The sequence below is a fragment of the Sphaerodactylus townsendi genome, linkage group LG01, assembly GCF_021028975.2.
Source record: "Sphaerodactylus townsendi isolate TG3544 linkage group LG01, MPM_Stown_v2.3, whole genome shotgun sequence".
Classification (NCBI taxonomy): domain Eukaryota; kingdom Metazoa; phylum Chordata; class Lepidosauria; order Squamata; family Sphaerodactylidae; genus Sphaerodactylus; species Sphaerodactylus townsendi.
Window position 1 is genome coordinate 171,632,283 of NC_059425.1, and position 22,970 is coordinate 171,655,252.

At 43.1% G+C, this 22,970-nt stretch overlaps 1 protein-coding gene across 1 annotated transcript in view; it reads left to right on the forward strand.

Annotated features, from left to right (window-relative positions):
• ZC3H13 (zinc finger CCCH-type containing 13) overlaps positions 1–22,970 on the forward strand; it is a 70,192-nt gene that overhangs the window by 32,451 nt on the left and 14,771 nt on the right. The window contains 10 exon segments of the mRNA XM_048499816.1: positions 4,437–4,545; positions 6,105–6,244; positions 8,426–8,586; positions 10,136–10,333; positions 12,021–12,191; positions 14,807–15,021; positions 15,024–15,116; positions 17,731–18,189; positions 19,230–19,412; positions 22,015–22,477. Of these exon segments, the coding sequence (XP_048355773.1) occupies positions 4,437–4,545; positions 6,105–6,244; positions 8,426–8,586; positions 10,136–10,333; positions 12,021–12,191; positions 14,807–15,021; positions 15,024–15,116; positions 17,731–18,189; positions 19,230–19,412; positions 22,015–22,477 (2,192 nt within the window).

Here is a 22,970-nt window from a genome sequence, read left to right on the forward strand (position 1 = left end):
ATGGGACCATCAGAACACATTTGTGTTGTGGTGTGGAATAAGGAGGTCTTCCTTTTCTGAGGGAAAAATGGAAGAACCCCAGGGAGGAAAATATGATTCAGTATACCGAAACTGCTGCGTACAAGTACTGCAATGGCAAGTGTATTGTGCAATATATCAAATTAATCCATCTACGAAACAATAGCCCCAGTAAATGTGCACGTCTATTTACAATATTTTCCAATTACAGTAAAGTACGTATGTAAACATTTCAGTTCATTCAAGAGTTCATTCCAAACCTGTAGGTTGTATGCTTCCTTTATAGTCACTTCAACACTGCAGATGAATCTTGTATCAGTACATTCCTGTAATAAATCAGCATATGGCTTGTGATCAATGGAATGTTTCTGGCTGTTAAAGCTGCAGCGCTAATTAGTTGCACCTGGATGTCGGGACCGTGCTAGGCAATCCACAAGTCATTGTTATAAAGCTTGAACTCCCACAGTCACAACAAGGACATGAAACAGGACACACGCGTTTGTACGTGCTTTCGGTTTTCCTTCATCAGTGAGAAACTCCTCTCTGAACTTTTATGGATTACTCTCTTGCCTGTACTTCCATGTCTCGAACGCGTGTCGTGTTCTGTTTCATGCCCTCATTATGAGTGTGGGAGTTCAAGCTTCATAACAACGACTTGTGGTCCCAGCATCCAGGTGCAGCTAATTAGTGCTGCAGCTTTAACGGCCGGAAACATTCCATTGATCGGGGAGACCCAGACAACAAGCCGTACGTTGATTTATTACAGGATTCATCTGTAGTGTTGAAGTGACTATAAAGGAAGCATACAACCTACAGGTTTGGAATGAACTCTTGAACGAATTGAAACGTTTACATAGATGTACTTTACTGTAATTGGAAAATATTGTAAATGGACGTGCACATTTACTGGGGCTATTGTTTCGTATATGGATTAATTTGATATATTGCACAATACACTTGCCATTGCAGTACCTCTGTGCAGCAGTTTTGGTATATAGAACCCCAGAGAGCACAGCCAAATGTTTAAATTCTCTTGTGGGCAGATATTTAGGTGAAGGGAGTCCCCTGTGCAACCACTGGATCGTTACTGACCCATGGGGTAATATCATATCACAACATTTGCTAGGCAGACTATATTTGTGGGGTGGTTTGCCACTGCCATTCCTAGTGGTCTACACTTTACAATACGAGTACCACTAGCGGGCTGGGAACTCATTTAACCAATCTTGGAAGGCTGAGTCAACCTTGAGTCAACCATCTGAAACCGACTTCCTGCAGAATTGAACTCAGGTCACGAGCAGAGCTTTGACTGCAGTACTGCAGCTTACCACTCTGTGCCTCAGGGCTCTTTTGGCAGGTATTTAGATCCATGCAATTTTGATGAACTACCCACCACCCACCCCCAGTAATGTAGCAAGATCTTTTTTGCTTTCATTTGAAATTTGAATGCGCTTGATAGAATTATTGACCTTTAAAAATGTATGTGTGTGTTTGACTCTTGGGATATTGAAATTAGATAATCCCAGACTCCTTGAGAAGGTTTAACTTTATTTGAGGTTAAGTTATTCTTAGTTGGCCAGAAGAGGGCAGCACTCTAGCACAGAGTCAGCTGTGAAATGAATTGTTGGGATGTATGAATTGTGTTGGCCTTCACATACTTAAGGGGATTTCCAATAAGAGTCAGTGGTTTAATCATTGAGATGTTCATCCTTCTCATTGGTCTGGAGTTTTGAGGTCGCTGGGCTGTTTCTTGAGCCCAGTATTCCAGCACAGATTGAGGCACCCCAGATATAATAGAGAGATAATTCTAGACGTATGCCAGTACAGTGCATTCAGTGTGCTGTGAGAGAATTGCTATAGTGTTGCAAGACATTAAACACATTCAGGCTTTCTGTGAGGGCAAAGCATCCCTCCGTAGTGGTTGTTGTCCATTCCATCTGTGCAGGGCTCCTTCTTTTGACCTTAGTGGGTTGGGTGCAGGAAGAGTTATTGCACTCCATCTCTGCTTTGATGTACTTGGATTACTTCCTCACTCCTCTTGCAGTCTGGATTACATACCGTTACGCAAGGCTGCATGCTGTTTCTCTGCACATGTTTCTGCTCTGGGCTCTTCCAATCAGCAGGAACCACATGCAGATGAGTAACATGTGTAGCAGAAAGGGAAGAGACTTCCTTTGAGGACAAACAATGGTGTTGCACACTCTCAAGGTAAACGTTTTTTGGCGCAGGAATCAGGCATGTGGGGGGAAATGGCGCCCAGAGACAACTCCTTCTCTGGGCGTCCGCACCCCCCAGTGCCCGGGGGGCATGACTTTCGAAAGCTGGCTTTCTTACACATAGGCCAGAAAAGGGGGACTTGGGGACGGGGCCACGCCCCCGGGTGCGAGGGGGAGGCGTGCCATGCCCCCAAGCCACTCCCCCCTCTGTGCAGGGAAGCTTTTTAAAGCCAGTCTGCGTGGACTTGGGGAGGGGGGGGGCTGGAAAACATGACAAGAGCATCCCCCCGCATAGAGTAAGTGAGGCTGAAAATGGGGTGGGAGTAAAGATGATCATAGGATTCAATTTGGGGGAAAAGGCACTTCCACCAGCATCTACGAGTCTGCAGGAAACAGACTTCACTGTGCAATCCTAAGCATGGGCATCCTTCTAAGCTCATTGATTTAAATTAATTTAGAAGTGCGTGATTCCGCTTAGGGTAGCAGTGTCACTTATGTTCATAACTGAGACGTGTAGGTATAAAACACACGCATGTAAGCAAACATGGTTTTGAAACCTTATAACTGTTAAGATATTTGTAATAAGAAGGTCAGAATAAGAAGGTGCTTTTTCTTACCATTGTTGTTGAATATATATCCTTGCACGGTTTCCTAGAACTTCTTACATTTTCACCTGTTTTTCTACAAACTCTGTTGATTCTCGTTTGTTTATTTGATCCTCTAATCTTTTAAAGTTGGACCTTTTAAGGACAAAGTTGTTCACATCGGTTAAAAGCTCCTGGTTTTCATTCTGCTGCAAGCAGTTGTCATTTCAACAAAAACATTTGGTCCATACATAAGAGTTCCAGGAATATTAACTTAATTTTTTTCAAATGGTTGCAGCTGTCTTACACAGACTCTGTGTACTATTATTCTACATTGTGGGGCCAGAAAAAAACCCCTTGTTTACCAGATAAAGGAAATCTCAACCCACCTACAATTATTTTTGTCCTGGATGCTTTGGAGCAACTGCTCTTTTGTATCGTTTGCTGCATTTGCACGAGGTCTTGGTGGAACAGTGATAAGTGTTCGTTTGCTTCCAGCCCTGTTGGCTGTACAGATGCTTCAGCTGGCTTCTGTTACCTCTCCCCTTCTTGCTCTAAAATGATCATAGTGATGTGGTGTTTGTAGACATATGTTATGATCAGTATCAAGTCTTGGGTGCATCTCTAAGGTACTCTGGTTCAAGAACGAAGGCCTGTGGTTTTGGTTCTGCACAGAAACTGTACTGGGAATCCCGCTTTGGTCCCCTTTTCCATTTTTGGTAGGTTCAATTATCTGCATATCTAATTACTTACACCTCTAAGGAGCAGCAGTTTCATAGTGGTTAAGAGCAGGTGCGCTCTAATCTGGAGAACCGGGTTTGATTCCCCGCTCTGCCATTTCAATAGTGGAGGTTTATCTGGGGAATTACATTAGCCTGTGCATTCCAACACATACCAGCTGGGTGATCTTGGGTAGTCACAGCTCTGTGGAGCTCTCAGCCCCACCCACCTCACAGGGTGTTTGTTGTGGGGTGGGGGAAGGGAAAGGAGATCGTAAACTCCTTTGAGTCTCCTGCAGGAGAGGGGGGAGGGATAAACCCAAACTCAAACTCTACACCTTACTAACTTGCAGCTGAATTGGCAGGAAGGCACTAGCTGTTGAAATGCCATCACAGGACGTAGTATTGAAATGGTAGTACCGCTGGATTGACACGAGCTGGTCTGGGGACCTTTGCAGGCTTGATTGACCAATAGCCCTTATGAAGCTCTGAGCAGAATTAGATCAGGGGAGCAATTGGCGGAAGCAGAGCAGTGCTGGAAGACCTGGAACGTCCCAAGTAATGGAAGAGTTATTCTTGGCATCAAACAACAACTTGCCCTCTGGATTGCTTCTGTTTTTTTAAATTTTTGTAATCTTAGCTGCTTGACGAAGAAAATTCAACTCTTCAATACTTTTGGAAGATAACCCATAATTCACGCCCAAAAGAAGAGCGTTCGGTTTGTTTGTTTTGCTTTTTGCTTCTGTTCTTGCTAAACATCAGAATTAGAAGGAATTTCCATGTGGCTTGTTTCTCCTAAGGAATCGTTTAGGGATTTCATATGAACTTGAAATTGCAGGCTTAGAAAATCCTAGTATCATTTTCTCTTCTTTCTCCCCCCCCCCCCCTTCCTTCTGTAGAAAGAATCCTCCAGGGGGAGGCACAGGGGAAAAGAAGATATCAAAATTACAAAGGAGAGGACTCCAGAAAGCGAAGAAGAAAATCCAGACTGGGAGACAAATAGGGATGGTATGTGGAATTAATTGGATTCTCCATATGCATAATTGGCCTCTGCAACTCTGTTCTCAAAAGTTTCAGATGCTGTTGATGGAAGTGTATACTGTTGTTAAATATTTCCATGGGGTTTGTGGTACTCTGCTGTCTGAATTCACTTTTTTTAAAATGTTATGGTATTCATTGTAAACCTAGGCCCCTTCCGCATGTGAAGAATAATGCACTTTCGATCCATTTTCACAGTTGTTTGCAAGTGGATTTTGCTATTCCACACAGTAAAATCCAGCTGGAAAGTGCATTGAAAGCGGATTGAAAGTGGATTATTCTGCATGTGCGGAAGGTGCCCCAATGTAACTCATAATGAACAGCCTCCCATGGTGATAATTCCAGAAGGGAAGACATGCTACTTTGTTATGACAAAAATAGGCAGTGACCCCCTTAAGGACAAACAAAATTTTATTCCGGCAAAAGCTTTTATGGATTAAAGCCCACATCCAAAGCAGTTTGAGTTTATATACCACTTTCCCTCCTAAGAGGCCTTCTTCGTGAGCAGGAATCTATTGGCATCTTCAAGACTAACAGAATTTTATTTGACCATAAGAAACAGACTGTAGTCTATAAAAACCTATCCTGGAATAAAATGTTGTTTGTCTGCAAGATGTCAAGTTGACATCTTAATTTTTACTTTAGGGTGACACTCCAGGACAAATGCCAAAATCTTAAATTTTACTTCAGGACTGAAAAAAAAAGCTGCTTTGAGGGAGTACAGCTTGCTTCAGCAGCAGTGGCATAATGGTTAAGAGCAGGTGAACTGTAATCTGAAAAACCTGGTTTGATTCCCTGCTCTGCCACTTGAGCTGTGGAGGCTTATCTGGGGAACGAGATTAGCTTGCGAACTCCAACATATGCCAGCTGGGTGACCTTGGACTAGTCACAGTTCTTCGGAGCTCTCTCACAGGCTGTTTGTTGTGGGGGGTTGGGGAGGGGAAAGCGATTGTAAGCCCCTTTGAGTCTCCTTACAGGAAAGAAAGAGGGGATATAAATCCAAACTCCTCCTCTTTTTGTTGTGATGGGAAAAAATTCTTTTAGACTCTTGTTCTTAAAGTAGGGTTCTGAAAGGGGAGGATGGTGATGCTCTGTGATAGAACATGCTGAGATTTTTCTCCTCACTGTCTTCTTACCTCTGAGTTTCCTGGCTCTGTTCTTTCCCAGCTACGCACAAATGTATTAGTAGTCTGACTGTCCTTTATTGAGCAGAAGACGCTGCTTCCTCTGGGGAGCGGAGGGCCAAACTGTCCAACACTTTCAAGGTGCCTGCAATATGCACACATACACAGACGTCATATTCTTTCTACGGGGTTTTTATTGTGTGCACACATTGGCACGTGGCCTGCCCTTCAGGCCTCTGCTATCCCCGAGTAAGCACGTCTTTTTCTTCATTTGTGCCAGTGTTAAAACTAAGCACCCCTGACTCTCTTAATATCCCAGTGATGAAGTTAAATTGTGTTCACATGGAGACCGTCAGAGGTGACGCTTCATTGACCGCATGTTGTTTCTTTCCTTTGTAAATTAAGATTCTGATAATGGAGATGTTAACTATGATTATGACCATGAGCTTTCTTTGGAAATGAAGCGCCAGAAGATCCAGAGGGAGTTAATGAAGCTTGAAGAAGAAAACATGGAGAAAAGGGAAGAAATCGTCATTAAAAAGGAGGTTGGTGTCTTCAAGATCGGTGTGGATATTAAATAGGTGCATCTAACAGCATGCCATGATTATTTGTCAGTTTTGATATTTATATCATTTTTTCTTCCCATTGGGAACTAAATGGAGTTTAGAACATGGTTCTGCCCTCTTCCAGCGTGGCGTAGTTGTTAAGAGCAGGTGCACTCTAATCTGGAGAACCGGGTTTGATTCCCTGCTTTGCTGCTTGAGCTATGGTGAACTAGATTAGCCTGTTCACTCCCAACACATGCTGGCTGGGTGACCTTGAGCTAGTCCAAGTTCTTCTGAGCTCTCTCAGCCCCACCCACCTCACTGGGTGTTTGTTGTGGGGTGGGGGAGGCCCTTTGAGTGTCCTTACAGGAAAGAAAGGGGGGATATAATCCAACTCTTCTTCCTCCTCCTCCTCCATTTTAAGTTAGGCTGGGAGAAAGAGCAACCGGCCCAAGGTCACACAGTGAGCTTCCATGGTGGAACAAACCTGATACATAAAGAGTAATTTGATATTTTTAATACATGAACCATTGTTGAGTCAGCACAGCTGTGCCTTCATGCTGTTTTGTCAATGCACTTATTAGTTTGGACAAACCCTGAATTTTCGTAGCTGTATTGAACATATTTCAGCAACAGTCTTAATTTCACCAATTCATTTACAGATCTTGTAAATGATCTCGCTGAATAATTAATCGGGCAGGAACATTTTAGGAGGAAACAGAAATTTATCCTTAGATGGTCTTGTGACAGTAGCCAAGTGGATCATTCATCTTCAGTTGAGACTCCTTTGCTTAATGCATGTATGGCTCCTCTGAAGACGCAATGCCTTCCCCATTTTGAGGAAGAGTCGTTGTCCAGATCATCCATCTTTGCTTTTATACCTAACAGTTTTGCCTTCATTCAGGTCTCCTAGCAATACTATTGGCAGTTTGGAGAAATTACTTGATCAAGGCAGGACAAGCTATCCCTTGATTAGTATTTGCAGTAACTAATTTGAAGTAACATTTTGCATACTTTACCAGTGTTAAAGCATGGTGATACAAAGCATACTATACAGTGGAACCTTGGTTTTAGTTGGTAATCCATCCGAAAAGAATCAGTGAAAACCGAAACTGATGAAAACTGAGGCAAACTTTTCCATGGGAATCAATGTAAATCCAATTAATCCCTTCTAGGCACTCCAAAAACATACCAAAAACACATTTTTTTTGTGAATAAACATAATATTTAATGCTGAAACTTGTAGCATACTTACTGGAACACAAACACTAGCTTCAGAACCAGTGGATGATAATAGCACCAGAAAACTGCTCCAAAGAGGATTATTTCTGATGCCTCTTTAAGATTTATTGTGTCTAAGGAAGTAGGTAGAACATTGCCACATTAAACAAGTTACGAACCTGATGGTTTTCTTCAGGCTTTGTCCGGGTGATTTTTCTCCACAAACCCCTGCACCTTACTGCAAATCGATGAAAACCGAGACAAATTTTTCACTGAAAAAATTGAAGAAAACCAAAACCGATGAAAACCAAAGGCAATGAAAACCGAGGTTCCACTGTACTCTGTTCCACAGAAAGATGATAGTTCGGTCAGTTGAGATGCAGCAGTTGAGAAAATTGAATGCTTCCTCATTGAATGCTTCCCCTGAACGAATACGAGAATTATCATTCACTTTTATGTGCTGGCTTTATTAAAACCATTATTTTGTGCCTTATTGAACATAGTACTTTGATGCAAGAGCATTTATACCAAAATGTATTTTAGCTTTGAAATGGATGGAGGGGAGCAGGGGTAGGCAGGCACTAGGACCCAGATGGAGCATTCTACAACTTGAAGGTTCGGCATGCTTTGTTCTGTGGTGGAGGAATATACAACCCTACTATCATCTTTCTGTGGAACAGTTTAGTATGTCAGCCTGCCTAGAGAAGGATGATCTCAGAGTACAGATATCATCCTGATTTTCTTACCCTTAATTTCAGCATGGGCCAGGTCATTAGGACCACCCCAGCCAATAAAGTCTTGAAGGAAGGAGAAACTGTAAATCTCTACCTTGGCAAATTGAAAAAAAAGTTGCAGGGGAAGTTTGTTGACAGTTGTCTTTTGTGATCTCTGTGTCCAGTGATACCTGTTGCAATGGAAAGGAGCGTTTGTGATACAATTAATATTTTTATCTTCTTTAAGATTTCTCCAGAAGCAGTTAGATCTAAAGTATCCTCCTCACCTTCCCCAAGAAAATCTAGTAAATCTCCAAAATTAAGGTCAAGTCCCAAATCTTCCACATCTACCAATAAGAGGGAGAAGAAGAATCCTACAGTATCTTCACCTGTTTTGGAGCAGCCAAGGTTAGTACATAGGAAAGTCTTGTAGCCAAAGTATTGTGTGTTACTTTGCAAGGTTTCTTTTTTAACGGTTTAAGGACGCTGGTGGAGCCAACCGTTTTTTCTAAACTAAAACCTCAGTATTCAGGTTAAATTGCCATGTTGGCATTTTGCAGTAAATAAGTGGATTTTGGGTTGCAGTTTGGGTACTCGAAAAGGTCTCGAAAAGGTTTGCCATCACTGGTCTATAGGAAGGGAAGCTTCCTCTTGGAAGACAAGAAGTGCTTGGGAAGAGACTTCTGCCTTCAAGGCAGAGCTTTTTACCCCTTCTCCCTTTCCCTCTCCTGTTGCTGCCAGGTACATTTGCCAGGTACATTTGTTACATTTATGGCTTTCTGCTTTCTCATATTTCTCTTCCAGCCCATGCTCGGTGGAGAAAAGCAGGTTTAATGGATTCCAGTAAATAAATAAAAACCAATAAAACTGTCCCCCTTAGCAGAATTTAAAGGGAGATAACATATGCACACTGCATCACAACTCCTTAATTAACCATTTAAAAATTCCAAAAAGGAAAAAAAAGATCCAGGTGACAACTTCATTATTTGGTAAAGCCCCAAACAACACATTACAATTAAGCTGTCTCCTGCCTGTAACCTGATGTTGCTGGATTAGCCCTATAGCCCTCTCCTGTTGCTGCCAGGTACATTTGCCAGGTACATTTGTTACCTTTATGGCTTTCTGCTTTCTCATATTTCTCTTCCAGCCCATGCTCGGTGGAGAAAAGCAGGTTTAATGGATTCCAGTAAATAAATAAAAACCAATAAAACTGTCCCCCTTAGCAGAATTTAAAGGGAGATAACATATGCACACTGCATCACAACTCCTTAATTAACCATTTAAAAATTCCAAAAAGGAAAACAAAGATCCAGGTGACAACTTCATTATTTGGTAAAGCCCCAAACAACACATTACAATTAAGCTGTCTCCTGCCTGTAACCTGATGTTGCTGGATTAGCCCTATTTTTCTTTCACTTTAGGATTTTCCATATTAAAATCCAGAATTTTCTGAAGGCCAGACAAAACTCAACAGGAGAATGTTCTTCAGTAGTGATGCAGTAATCCCTTGCTTTGCACAGAAATCAAAAGCGCGCAGGAGCAGCAAACCACACAGTATAGTGTAGTGGTTAGAGACGGTGGACTGTAATCTGGAGAACTGGGTTTCATTCCCTACTCCTCCATGTGAGTGGCAGACTCTAATCTGGTGAACCCAGTTTGTTTTCCCTGCTCTTTCCCATGAAGCCTACTGGGTGATTTTGGGCTAATCACAGTTCGCTCTGAATTCTCTCAGTCCCACCAACTTCACAAGGTGTCTGTTGTAAGGAGAGGAAGGGAAGGAATTTGTAAGCCACTTTGAGTCTCCTTGCAATTGAGAAAAGTGGGGTAATAATCCAGACTCCTCCTCCTCACTGTAAAAGTTGGGAGTAATTAGGATATTTGTTCAGATTGCGTTGTACGATTCAAACGCAAATTGATTTAGCTCTTTGGACATTTTGTATGTTCTGTGCATTTTCAGGAGTTCCAAAAGCAACCACAACAAAAAGAAGGGCCCTCGTACTCCGAGCCCACCGCCACCACTGCAGGAAGAGATGTCGCAAAGCAAAAAACACAAGGAAAAGCATAAAGTTAAAGAACGGTTAGAAGAGAAGCCGCGGGAGGTAAAAGAGAGAGGCCGTGAATTTGAAAGGCACAAAGAAAAGAAAGAGAAGCAGAGGTAATGGCCATATGTTGAGGGTGGCGTGTCTGATTCTGCTAAATCTGTTATTCAAACACTATTAGGCAACATTTCGTGTCCCGCTTGCTGCACTCTCTGTTAAAGTCACCGAAGTGATGATTTTCATAAATTTATGCATGCTGTCATTTGAGGAATTTTCTGCATTTATTTTCTTTTTCCGTATTATTTCATGTGCTTGACATAGCCATCGGAAGCGTCATATATGGCTGTGCTGGCAATTATTCAGACAACGCAAACGCCGATTTGTTGTTGAATGAATGAATGTTTATTTACAGTTAATGACCAGTAATACAGTAATTCATAAAACGCCAAATTCCAAATTTTTACAAAGAGGTAAAAAGTTAAAATATAAAATAAAATAAAACTTATTTTAACCTTCCTCTAAGAGAACTGATTTCCTGTATTTAGTTGTTAAAACACAAAACCGAGCAGCATTACTGGAAATTCTTTGGTCCTTACCCAACAGCAAATAGTTCAATTTCTGGGGCGTTGTGGGTTTTCCAAGTTGTATATCTGTGTTAATAGCCTTTTCTCCTGACGTTTCGCCTGCATCTGTGGCTGGCATCTTCAGAGGATCTGAAGATGCCAGCCGCAGGCAAGTAGCATCAGAACCAACTACAAAACTATGGCCATACATCCGGAAGCCACCAGTATCGATGATTCGACTGTGAAAGCCTTTGAACAATACAAGTTTAGTTTTTCATTTACGGTGGAACCATTTGGAACTTTCCATTGCCTTTGGTTTTCATTGCCTTCAGTTTTTCGCCGATTTTTTTCAGTGAAAATTTGTCACCGGTTTCATCGATTTGCCTGCGGTTCCTTCATCGATTTTAATAAGGTGCAGGGTTTTGTGGAGAAAAAATCACCGGGACAAAGCTGTTGTGAGACCATGTCTGCAACTTGTTTAATGACAATGTCTTGCCCATTTCAGACAAGTCTTAAAGAAGCGTCAGAAACAGACCTCTTTGGACAGCAGCTTTCACAGTGCTGACATTAGTCCACTGGCTCTGAAGCTATGGTCCTGAATGAGGTGTTATTGTTTGTTGCAGCAGCATTAAACACTGGACATTTACAACCTACAAAAATGTGTTTTGGTATGTTTTTTAGATTACCTAGAGCCGTTAGTGGATTTACATTGATTCCCATGGAAAAGGTTGCCACCGGATTTTCGCCGGTTCGGTTGGGTTTTCTAAAGCCGATTTTTTTTGGGCCGGATTACTGCGCGAAAGCGAGGGTTTCACTATGGTACTGGCACCAGCCCATTCAGTCAGAAAATTTGGAGCCCCAAGATTTCTTCTACGCTTATTTGTCAGCCCGAATTGGACTTACTGAGAATTAAAGCAAGTTCCAAAGCAAGCCAAGGATAAATCAAATAACTTTTGCCAGAATGTCCAGAGAATGTGAAAATCATTTCACGTGGTTCACTGAATTCTTACAAACTATGCTATTGACATTTTGAGGGTATCAGTAGCGAAACAACAGGTATAATGATACTGTTTTTACAGTAAAGCCGCACTATACAATAGTTGAAAGGAGATTACTCCTGCTTAGAATATACCATAAATGGATAAGTGGAAACAGTGCAGACGAGATTATTATTGCTGATATTGCTTTTGGTCATTGGATAGCTTGCTGATACTGCATTCATCTTTTCTGTACTCCTCAGAGATACCTCAGAAAGTTCTCACAGGCAGAGACGATCGCCTAGTCCGGAAGACCATTCAGGCAGCAATTCTTCTCCTTCCAGAGAATATTCTCCTACCACAAGAAGGAGGCAAACTTCATGGGCTCCAGCTAAGTCCAGCAGCCACAAGCATTCTTTCTCACCATCTTGCAGGTAGAATAATTATTTGCCATATTGTATATATACCCTATTATGGGCATAGTGATGGATTTCAGAAGTGTTAAGAGCACCCAGAAAAGAGGTGTTGCTCCACTATGTAGCATGATTCCGTAAACACACTGGTCATGAAAATCAGATAATGGATTTTTTAAAACACTGAATAGTGAAAACGGCGGGACACAGCGTCTACCTTAATTCACTGCAAATCAAGACACACATAGGGTTGAATGATGGGATGTGGGGGATGCATTTCCTACTTGCATATTTGGCGAAGCTTGGAAGAGTGTGAGGAACTCACTTAGTAGTAGCCAGGGAATGTTTATTTTCTGGTGTAAGCATGCTTAAAATTGACTCGACACATTCAGCTCTCAGTGCAAAGCTGCCAATAGCTTGGAATGCTGAGGGTAGGGAGGAAAGATGTCTTGTTGGCGTGTTAACAAATAAACTTTTTATTTTGCCATAAACTTTTGTGGACTAGGGCTTGAGCTCATGCATCTGATAAAGTGGGCTGCAGTGCATGAAAACATATGCAAGAACAATTTTTTTCTTTTTTTTAAGGTGTCACCTGTTTGCTTCTGCTGCTGCAGACTTAACACAGCTACCCTTCTAGCATTCCGTTCATTTCTTGATATATTTATTTTGTATTTATTGTATTAAGGTATTTATGACCTGCTCTTCCTCTTGGCAAAGGCAGCTTACAAATCATAAAAAGTTACCAATGACAACCAAATTAAACTCCCCAAATATCACTCCACTCCAAAAAAAAGATACCAGTTCTCTTGACTCTTGGCAGCTTATACCCCAAAATCTTGGTCTCTAAGGTGCTTTTGGACTCAAATTGAATAATTCTACTGCAGAGCGACATGGCTGCCCTGTAACACTACTTTGCCGCTGCTAGAAATGTATATAAATAACTGTATGGAACCACAATCTATAGCTGAGCTAGTATAAAAATAAAACATAGAGAATCTTTCCTCTGGCAACTGTTACATTGGCAAAAGATAAACAGCTTAGCAGCCCAATCCAAATGAGGAGGGCAATAGCCACTGGAGTCCGTTCTGGCTCACACAGACATGTTTGCCCTCCCAGCCAGTGTAAGTGAATGCGTGGGCCAGCCACGGAGGGGCAATTAGCTCGAGGGAACCAGTGCATGAGAGCTGCGAGCTAGGCCTGTCCAGAGTTAATGCTGGCCTAGCAGTCAGAAACTGACTGCGGGTTGGTGTTCCTGGAGGTGGAGCTGACATTAGTCAGCTCCCACCAAGCTCTGGCAACATCAGTGGCTGCTTAGTCCTACAGAGGGCTCTCGGGCAGCTGGGGAATTTTGAGTTTTCCTTGCCTTCCTGGGCCGCATGAAAGCCCTGTGGAGGTGGCGCGTGGCAGTGCCTTCCCTGGCTACCTCGCTGTTGAGATGTAAGCTTTCTCCAACTATTACAGGTTTTTCTAATTTTCCGGTTTGAAAGCTTGGTTGAATCAGTTTTATTGAGTGTAAAGTGGAGGTCGCAGAATGTGACTTCCTTTGCTTCTTGGTGGCCCTCCTTATGATTCTGGATTTCCAAAGAGCCCCACAGCACTGTAGGAGGGAGGGGAAAATGCAGCTCTGATGAGGGGGGGAGGGGCAGATCAACAGAGGTGTTCCGCTGCTGAAGAAAGTGCCATCAGATCTGCAGAACAGTACCTTTGGATCCAGCCGTCTGTATCCTGGGTCACATCAATCAGGATCAATAGATAATATGGAAGTTTAATACTGTATGTAGATGAGTATTGGTTTCATGTGTAGATCACGTTGTTGTTACTTGATGTGTTAAATGATTGTCAGGGAACTGCCTGAACAAAAATTCTGATGGCATTATCTTGTGCTGGCAGTTGGCCAATGGTGAAGACAGTGGCGATATAACACACAGGTGTTACCAACTTGCGCCCCTGGCGCAGATGTTACTGCTGGAACTGTAGTCCCGAAAATAGCATCTAATGAGGCGGCGGACACCTATGTTCTCTTAACTTTCCAAATCCATCAGTAATCCCTGTGGATGGAAGGAGTTCCTGTCTGTGGAGCATGACTTCCTTCTTCCATCTGCAGGGCAGAGTGTCCTCCCAAATGGTATGCAATTAAACAGAACCCCCAGGAATGGCAAGAGGCATAGGTCCATATTGGGAATGGGGAACTGGAGAAAAATTGCACCCCTTCTGTTTGTGGAAATTCTCCACAGAATCTAATTCTGTGAATACCACTTTCGTTGTGCACGAGAGGAAAGAGCAATCAGCGAAGGTATTAATTACCCTGTTTCCCCGAATATAAGACATCCCTGAAAATATAAGATGCTTAGTGGAGGTTTTGCTGAAGTCACGAGAAATATAAGGCATCCCCAAAAGTAGGCGTATGCGTTTTTTTGCTTGGGAAGCATGCCAGCAGACAGAACACAGAAAAAATAAGACATCCCTAGAAATAAGACATAAGCATCTTTGGGAGCAAAATTAATATAAGACACTGTCTTATTTTAGGAAACGCTTTCCTACGATTGCGGGTGATTTTTTCTTATCAGTGAAGCGGTTCACTGCTGTAAATCTCAAAACAGTTTCCGCGACAGAATTTCCAATCTCTGCTTCTGCAGGTCCTCTTCACCGCCAACTCAGCATCATTCTCCCGTATCTTCACGGCATCACTCTTCTTCATCTCAGTCAGGATCTTCTGTTCAAAGGCACTCCCCTTCCCCACGTCACAAAAGAACTCCTTCCCCCTCTTACAAAAGGACAGCTTCCCCACCCGTGGGCCGGTCTTCCTCTCCTTATCCCCACCGTGCCTCACCTTCTCCTCAGCAAAATAAACCCGTCAGAGCGGCCGTTCACCCGCCAGAGAGAGGAGTCGGCATGACCGTGAGCGGATTTCGCAATCGCATGATCGACGCCATGAAAGGAGGGATGGTATAGTAAACTCATTTCAGGGCATCTATATATCTACAAACAATGGCATGTATTGTCGAAGGCTCTCACGGCCGGAATCATTAAGATGTTGTGGGTGTTTCAGGTTGTATAGCCGTGTTCCAGTAGTATTTTCAATGCCAGCCACAGATGCAGGCGGAACGTCAGGAGAAAATACTACTGGAACACGGCTATACAACCCAGAAAACCCACAACGTGCTGATGGCATCGTTTTTAAAGTTACTGTGGGTCAGCTATTCTTTTCCCCCCAAGACTTTGAAATCAAATCTGAAATTTCTAGTTGAATTATTCATAAAATCCTCAGTCTCTTTTTATATTAAAAAAAAAGCAGAAGTCTGGCTGCATTTTATTCTTGTCTCTTGTCCTAGACCTGTGACTGGACACAGCTGTTAAATCTTGAATTCTTTTAAAATTGCAAAATTGCAAAACAGCTGCTAAAGAAGAATCAGCGTGCCCTTGTCAAATTAAATAATTCTTCACCACTCTTAAAGTTCTTACCAGTGTCCTCAATAGAGTTACCAGGTTATGGTAGAGTTACCAGGCTATGTCCTCAATAGAGTTACCAGGTTATGGTAGAGTTACCAGGCTATGTCCTCAATAGAGTTACCAGGTTATGGTAGAATTACCAGGCTATGTCCTCAATAGAGTTACCAGGTTATGGTAGAGTTACCAGGCTATGTCCTCAATAGAGTTACCAGGTTATGGTAGAGTTACCAGGCTACATCCTCAATAGAGTTACCAGGTTATGGTAGAGTTACCAGGCTACGTCGTCAATAGAGTTACCAGGTTATGGTAGAGTTACCAGGCTATGTCCTCAATAGAGTTACCAGGTTATGGTAGAGTTACCAGGTTATGGTAGAGTTACCAGGCTATGTCCTCAATAGAGTTACCAGGTTATGGTAGAGTTACCAGGCTATGTCCTCAATAGAGTTACCAGGTTATGGTAGAGTTACCAGGCTATGTCCTCAATAGAGTTACCAGGTTATGGTAGAGTTACCAGGCTATGTCCTCAATAGAGTTACCTGGCTATGGTAGAGTTACCACGCTATGGTAACTCAATAGAAATCCGCTCAATAGAGTTACCAGGCTGTTTCCTTGTGCCCCTGTGAGCTTTGAAGGCAAGGGAAGGGGGTGGAAATGAAAACCTGGACAGGAGGTCAGCACATTGGACAATTCTCTGGAATTCCCTTAAAACTTTGAGGTAGTTTTGGGGGAATTCTAGAGTGTCACCTGACATGCTGATTTCACGTCAGATTTTCACCTGGAAGTGATGTTAATTGACTTCATCTATCTCCCTCCTACCCCTCCAGACCTGAGCAGAAGAATGGGTGGGCGGGCAGGGAGTTTACCTGTCTGGCCTGGGCTGATTGTAACCCTGGTTCTCAAGAATGTGATTAATGAACATTTACATACATAGATGTTTTTTTAAAAAAAAAAACCTTTATGAAGACCTTTTTCCAAATGAATGAAATTCAGCAGTTAGTAACTGCTTAAAACGAAATAAGAATGAAATCCCGTGGTGCCTGCGAAGAGTGTCAAATGGATTTCTCCAAGCTGGACAGCAAAGTGGTGGAAGAGATGTTGCAGTGAAGCAAAGTGATGTGCATTGTAGTACCCAGAACCATCTTTCCAAGCTTTAATGCAGGGGTCTTCAAACTATGGCCCTCCAGATGTTCAGGAACTACAATTCCCATCAGCCCTGCGCCTTGGCCATGCTGGCAGAGGCTGATGGGAATTGTAGTTCCTGAACATCTGGAGGGCCATAGTTTGAAGACCTCTGCTTTAATGTATAGGCCAATATAGATGGTCTTATGGACAGAAGTAATGAAGGGCATACTGTAAAGCTTGCTGGGAGCAGCTCATGGTGCTGCCGTAGAGTAAGAAAAATCAGTGAGGTAGTTCACGCATGACACCAAACCATGGTTTGAAGTGGCTTTTCAGTTCTGGAGAGCAAGCTCAAACAATTTTAGTAAATCAGTGAGCAGACAGTGCGTAGAGAAGGAAACATTCAAGACCAAGACACCACACCAATGATGAAACAGTGATTTAGTGTTAACATGTGAATCAGAGCAGTGTTATGTTAATATTTTGAAAACAAAATTCTCCAGGATGCGTTTTACTGCAACTACTTCAAGTTGACTTTCTGGCTGTGTGTCAGATGGCAGAGAAAGAACTGTTTTTTGCCTTTGTAGTTTTTAAAGAAGAACAGTTCTCTGTTCAAAATGGGTGGAGAAAAATCACAATGTAGAAATGTCTTAACGAATATCAAAATACATATAAAAATTATATGTAGCAGGTGAGGTTAGATTCTTACTTGGAATAGACTCCAAACTCTACTTCTAAACCATAGGTGTCAAACTTGCAACCCTCCAGATGTTATGGACTACAGTTCCCATGTCCTACCATCATGGCAGGGATGTCAGAGGCTCTAATTGCTGCTCCCTAAGGCAGACACCTGTGTCCTTTCAGTTTCCATTTGCTTTTTTTTCCTGTAGACTGCTGTTCACTTAGCTTTTAGGTGAGTACTTTGCTTTGATTGATTTATACTTGAGGAAGTTGAAATATGTCACTGAAGGTGTATTAAATTAATTTTCAGACACAAGAGGAAAAAGGGGGAGAGAGAGAGACACCCGGGATGATCGAGACTATGACCAAGAACAGAGCACCCCCAGAGATCATAGAGACGACAGAGAATCTCGTGATGGGCGGGATCGAAGGGAAACCAGAGAGACTAGAGATCGCAGGGACCTAAGAGAATCCCGAGATGCTCGGGACTCAAGAGACGCACGGGACTGTAGCAGAGATACTAAAGAAGGCCGTGATCAGAGAGACCTGCGTTCCACACGCGACACGCACGACTACAGAGACAGAGAGTGTCGAGAGACGCATAAAAAGGAAGAGCAATATCTAGAGGAAACACGTAACTATGGAAGAACCCACGGCAGAGAAGAGAGTTCTCGTACTGAAACAAGAACAGACTCCAGAAGCGAAACCAGAAACGAAACAAGAAGTACCGGCAGAAGTAGAGGGAGAGGTCCTGAACTACCAGACAAGGGTACAGTAGATGCAATACTTAAATTTGTCCTTCTGCGATTCAGTGCTAAAACGTAACGTGAGTGTAGTATCAAAACAGCTTCCTTTGTTGCATTTCCTCCTTTCTACCACTGAACTACTATGCATGTTCAGGAACCTGCTTAATGCATCTTTAAGCATGGAATCCAAGAACCATGAAATGCTCTTATGGGTGATAGAAAATTTAAAATAGCAGCTCTGTTGTTGTCTGCCTGATTGTCGCCTTTCCTGTCACAATTTGAATGCTTTTTAGTATGTTCTCCAAACTATTGTCCTGAATCGAGGAGTTCCAATTCAGCCAACGACTCTAGAGAGCCAGCGTGGCGTAGTGGTTAAGAGCAGGTGCGCTCCAATCTGGAGAACCAGGTTTGATTCCCCACTCTGCCACTTGAGCTGTGGAGGCTTATCTGGGGAACTAGTTTAGCCTGTGCACTCCAACACACGCCGGCTGGGTGACCCTTGGCTTGATTCCCAGCTCTTCGGAGCTCTCTCAGCCCCACCCACCTCACAGGGTATTTGTTGTGGGGGGGGAGAGCGGCGGGGGGGGGGAGGAGATTGTAAGTCCCTTTGAGTTTCCTTACAGGAGAGAAAGGGGGGATATAAATGCAACTCTTCTTCTTCTACCAGCACTTACTGTTTTGTTACTGCCGATCTTTTTTTTTTTTTTTAATGTGCTGTGTTCTGGATTTTGAGTCTGATTTTCAGGGAGCCTGATTTGTGAAGGTCTGTGCTTTTGAACCAGCATCGAACCTGATCAACTTTTGATTCTGTCCAGAAGCGTTTACTGTATATATTGATTTTAGGATGGATTTTTTTCACACTGCAAGCAAATTTATTAATGTTGTTGTGGAGCTGCCAGAAGAAATATTGGAACAATAGTACTATTCAGCTTTTTTTCTAAGTTAAAGCTTTAGATAGTAAGAGATCTTGTTTTTAGGTTTTATATAGTGTTTTCTCATAAAAAATTGATACACAGCTGTGATAGTAGATCTCCTGTGCTTTCTACACATATATCTTTATTAGGTACTCGAGGAACAAGGGGGTCTCAGGTGGATAGCCACACCACTGGCAGCAGCTACCATGACAACTGGGAATCACGGAGCAGTTACCCTGACAGGGATCGCTATGAAAGCCGAGAACACGCCAGAGATTCTTCCTTTGAGAGAAGACATGGTGAAAGGGATAAGCGTGACAACAGAGAGAGAGGTATGCATTGTTTGATTACTGCTGATTCATGAATGTCATGCCCTTATATAAAGCCGTGGTGCGACCACACTTGGAGTACTGTGTTCAGTTCTGGTCGCCACATCTCAAAAAGGATATCGAAGAGATAGAAAAAGTGCAAAGAAGGGCAATGAGGATGATTGAAGGATTGGAGCACCTTCCTTATGAGGAGAGGCTGCAGCTTTTGGGGCTCTGTAGTTTGGAGGGGAGACGTCTGAGCGGGGATATGATTGAAGTCTATAAAATTATGCATGGGGTAGAAAATGTTGACAGAGAGAAATTTTTCTCTCTTTCTCACAATACTAGAACCAGGGGGCATTCATTGAAAATGCTGGGGGGAAGAATTAGGACTAATAAAAGGAAACACTTCTTCACGCAATGTGTGATTGGTGTTTGGAATATGCTGCCACAGGAGGTGGTGATGGCCACTAACCTGGATAGCTTTAAAAAGGGCTTGGACAGATTTATGGAGGAGAAGTCGATCTATGGCTACCAATCTTGATCTGAGATTGCAAATGCCTTAGCAGACCAGGTGCTCAGAAGCAGCAGGCCATTGCTTTCACATCCTGCAGGTGAGCTCCCAAAGGCACCTGGTGGGCCACTGCGAGTAGCAGAGAGCTGGACTAGATGGACTCTGGTCTGATCCAGCAGGCTAGTTCTTATTTTCTAATGTGCCACTACCATGTGCTTGTCTTTCCAGTGGGGGCAAGATGGGAACAGGACCGTTTCCTTGTGTTATGGGAGAGTGTTCGTTATGAGTAACAAGAACAGTTTTACAGTCCAGGAGACCCATAATAAAAGACCAAAACCAGGAAGTCCAAAAGAAAGAAAAACCAGAGAAGAGAAAAACGCTGTTTAAGTAGTACACCGTTCAGTTGATTTAAGGCCAACCCTCAGAAGACAGGAATCTGCTGATTTCAGGCAAAGGCACTTTGTTTCTGTTCCCATTTGCTGTCTGTGTTTCATCCAGGGGGGAGTTTCTCCTCTTCAGTAATTTGTGCTTCAAAGAGACCTCCAAGGGCAGTGATAAGCTATTAAGGATTTGCAAACCAGCTGGGGGGGGGGGGGGGGGGGGGGCAGAAAGCAAAGCTGAATGGAGCCTTTGCAAATTGGTGGAGGGAGAGAGGTGGATTTTCAAACCAGCCGGCTACTTGTAGATAGATTGACCGGCTCGGAGAAGGATCGCATCAACAATCCGTTGGCTTTAAATAGATCTGAATTCTCTCTTTTAAATCTTCAAACTATTAATTCATTTCTCCTTCCCTGGTTAAAATGTCTTTTTACAAATAAAAGAAGGATTGCGCTCTGCATTTAATCATTGCACCAAGCTTTAAGAGGCTAGTTTCACTTTGGAATTCTGCTTATGGAGCGGGTAAGCTTACACAGGAGTAGATCCTGTTTATCAGCACAGGGCTTTTTTATGTTGTGGGTTTTATGGCTGTGGTCCAGTAGTATTTTCTCCTGACTCTTCGCCTGCATCTGTGGCTGGCATCCTCTGAAGATGCAGGTGAAACGTTGGGAGAAAATACTACTGGAACATGGCCATACAACCTGGAAAACATCTTAGTGATTCCGGCCTTGAAAGCCTTCAATGATATAGGGGTTTTTTTACTTGGTAATAAATCTTCAGCATAAGAGAGGTTGTCTAGGGCTCTCTATTGTAGTTTTGGGATCCAAATCGATTATAGGGTAGAAAAAGATAGGAAAAAAAGGAAGAGCAAAGAAAATAGTTGTTTGGGGGGAGCGGTGCCTCTTTAGCTTACCGAGCTACTATTTTTTCCATAGATCTTGATGTTAAAAGGAAGGGATATTAATCAAACTTCCCCCTTCCCTACCTGTTGGATTTGGAGTCCCTGAATGTTGCAGGGGGGCTAAAGGTGCAAGCACTCACCTAAGCCAGCTTAATAAACTCTCTTGGTGGGAATAGCCAGGAGCGATGAACAAAGGCTCCTGAATCAAGGTGCCATCTTCCCGGAACTCAGGACAGTTTCCTTGAAGGTGGCGAAGTTCTAGATTCCATGAAGAAGAGAATGACCAGTTGTTGTGCCTAAGAGCAGAATCTGTGTCCCATAAGGGCACCCCAATTGTTAAATCCTTCATTCTGTATTTTTAACTGCAGGATTCTTTCAGAGACCAGCATGAATGTAATCAGAAGCAGGTGGAACTTTGAATAGTTCTCCAGTATAAAATAACTCAAATACGTTACTAATTCCATCAAAGCGGCAAGCTGAGAGTTCTGGGTTATAATTAAAACTCTGGAATAGTCTTTGAACTATCATTGCTCCTGAACTGGGAGCTGATCCTGTGTGTCAAATGAGGGAGGTTGAAACAAGGAAGTAGTTGGGACCGAAAATGTTTTGTCAAAGATTATAGTTTTACGTATAAAACATTAGAATCTGTACAGGAAATGGGATGGCTCTTGTGAGAAGTCCTCTTCGCAGAGATACAGTCACCTTCTCTCTGCAGCAGACATATCTTTGGTACCCTGAATGTTCTTGGGAAGTATGATATAGCGGACAAGAAATCAGTCTGAGCCTATCTACCTAATGTAGTCACTGGAAATCAAACCTATTTGCTGTTGCAGATCAGAGACCAAGCTCACCCATACGGCACCAAGGAAGAAACGATGACCTTGAACGCGACGAAAGACTCGAAGAACGAAGGGTAGATCGGGGTGAAGACAGAAGAGATGAAAGACCCCGGGACCGGGAGAGAGAGCGGGAGAGGGAGCGGGAGAGAGAGAGAGAAGCCGAACGCGATCGTGCCCGTGAACGCGAACGGGAGAGAGAAAGGGAGAAGGATCGAGAGCGTGAACGGGAAAGGGAGCACGACAGAGAGCGAGAACGGGAGAGAGAGAGGGAGAGAGAGCGGGAAAGGGAGCGAGAACGGGAGCGGGAGCGAGAAAGGGGGCGGGAAAGAGAAAAAGAAAGAGAGCGTCAAAGAGACTGGGATGAAAAAGAGAGAGGGAGAGAAGAACGCCGAGACAAAAGAGAAGACGTCCGTGAAGAAAGGAGCACAAGAGACAGCCGTGATGAGAGGAAGACAAAGTAAGTCTGTTCTTTTAAAAATTGAATGAATTATTCAGTGTATCTAACATTTGCTGCTCTGTCCGGTTGCTCATGTTTGTTTCTTGTTGCCTTTGGGGGGTTCTTGTGGCAATTAGTGAGTTGAGAAGAGGTAAATGTGGTGTTGCTTTAAGGCTGTTTCTGTGGTTGAGTCATGGAACGTTGGACTAAAGTCCAAACTGCTAATCTATTAGTGTGATATTCTAGTACAAGCCTGATTGGAATTGACTATAGCTGCCACTGGCTGCTTGGATGCCAGGTTCTGAGTTACATTAAGTCGTAGGAGTCCCAGCCAAGCGATGTTAGTTCCCTAGTCATGAGCTCACTGTCAACAGGGCAGCAGCGTTACACCACTGTCAGAATCCTCCCATGCTCTCCATGAAGTATGATTTATATTCCTTTGTCAGACTTTGCATTATAGCCTCTGATCGTTTGGGCTGTGTCTCACCTCACTTATTAAGCAACGCTGTTTCTT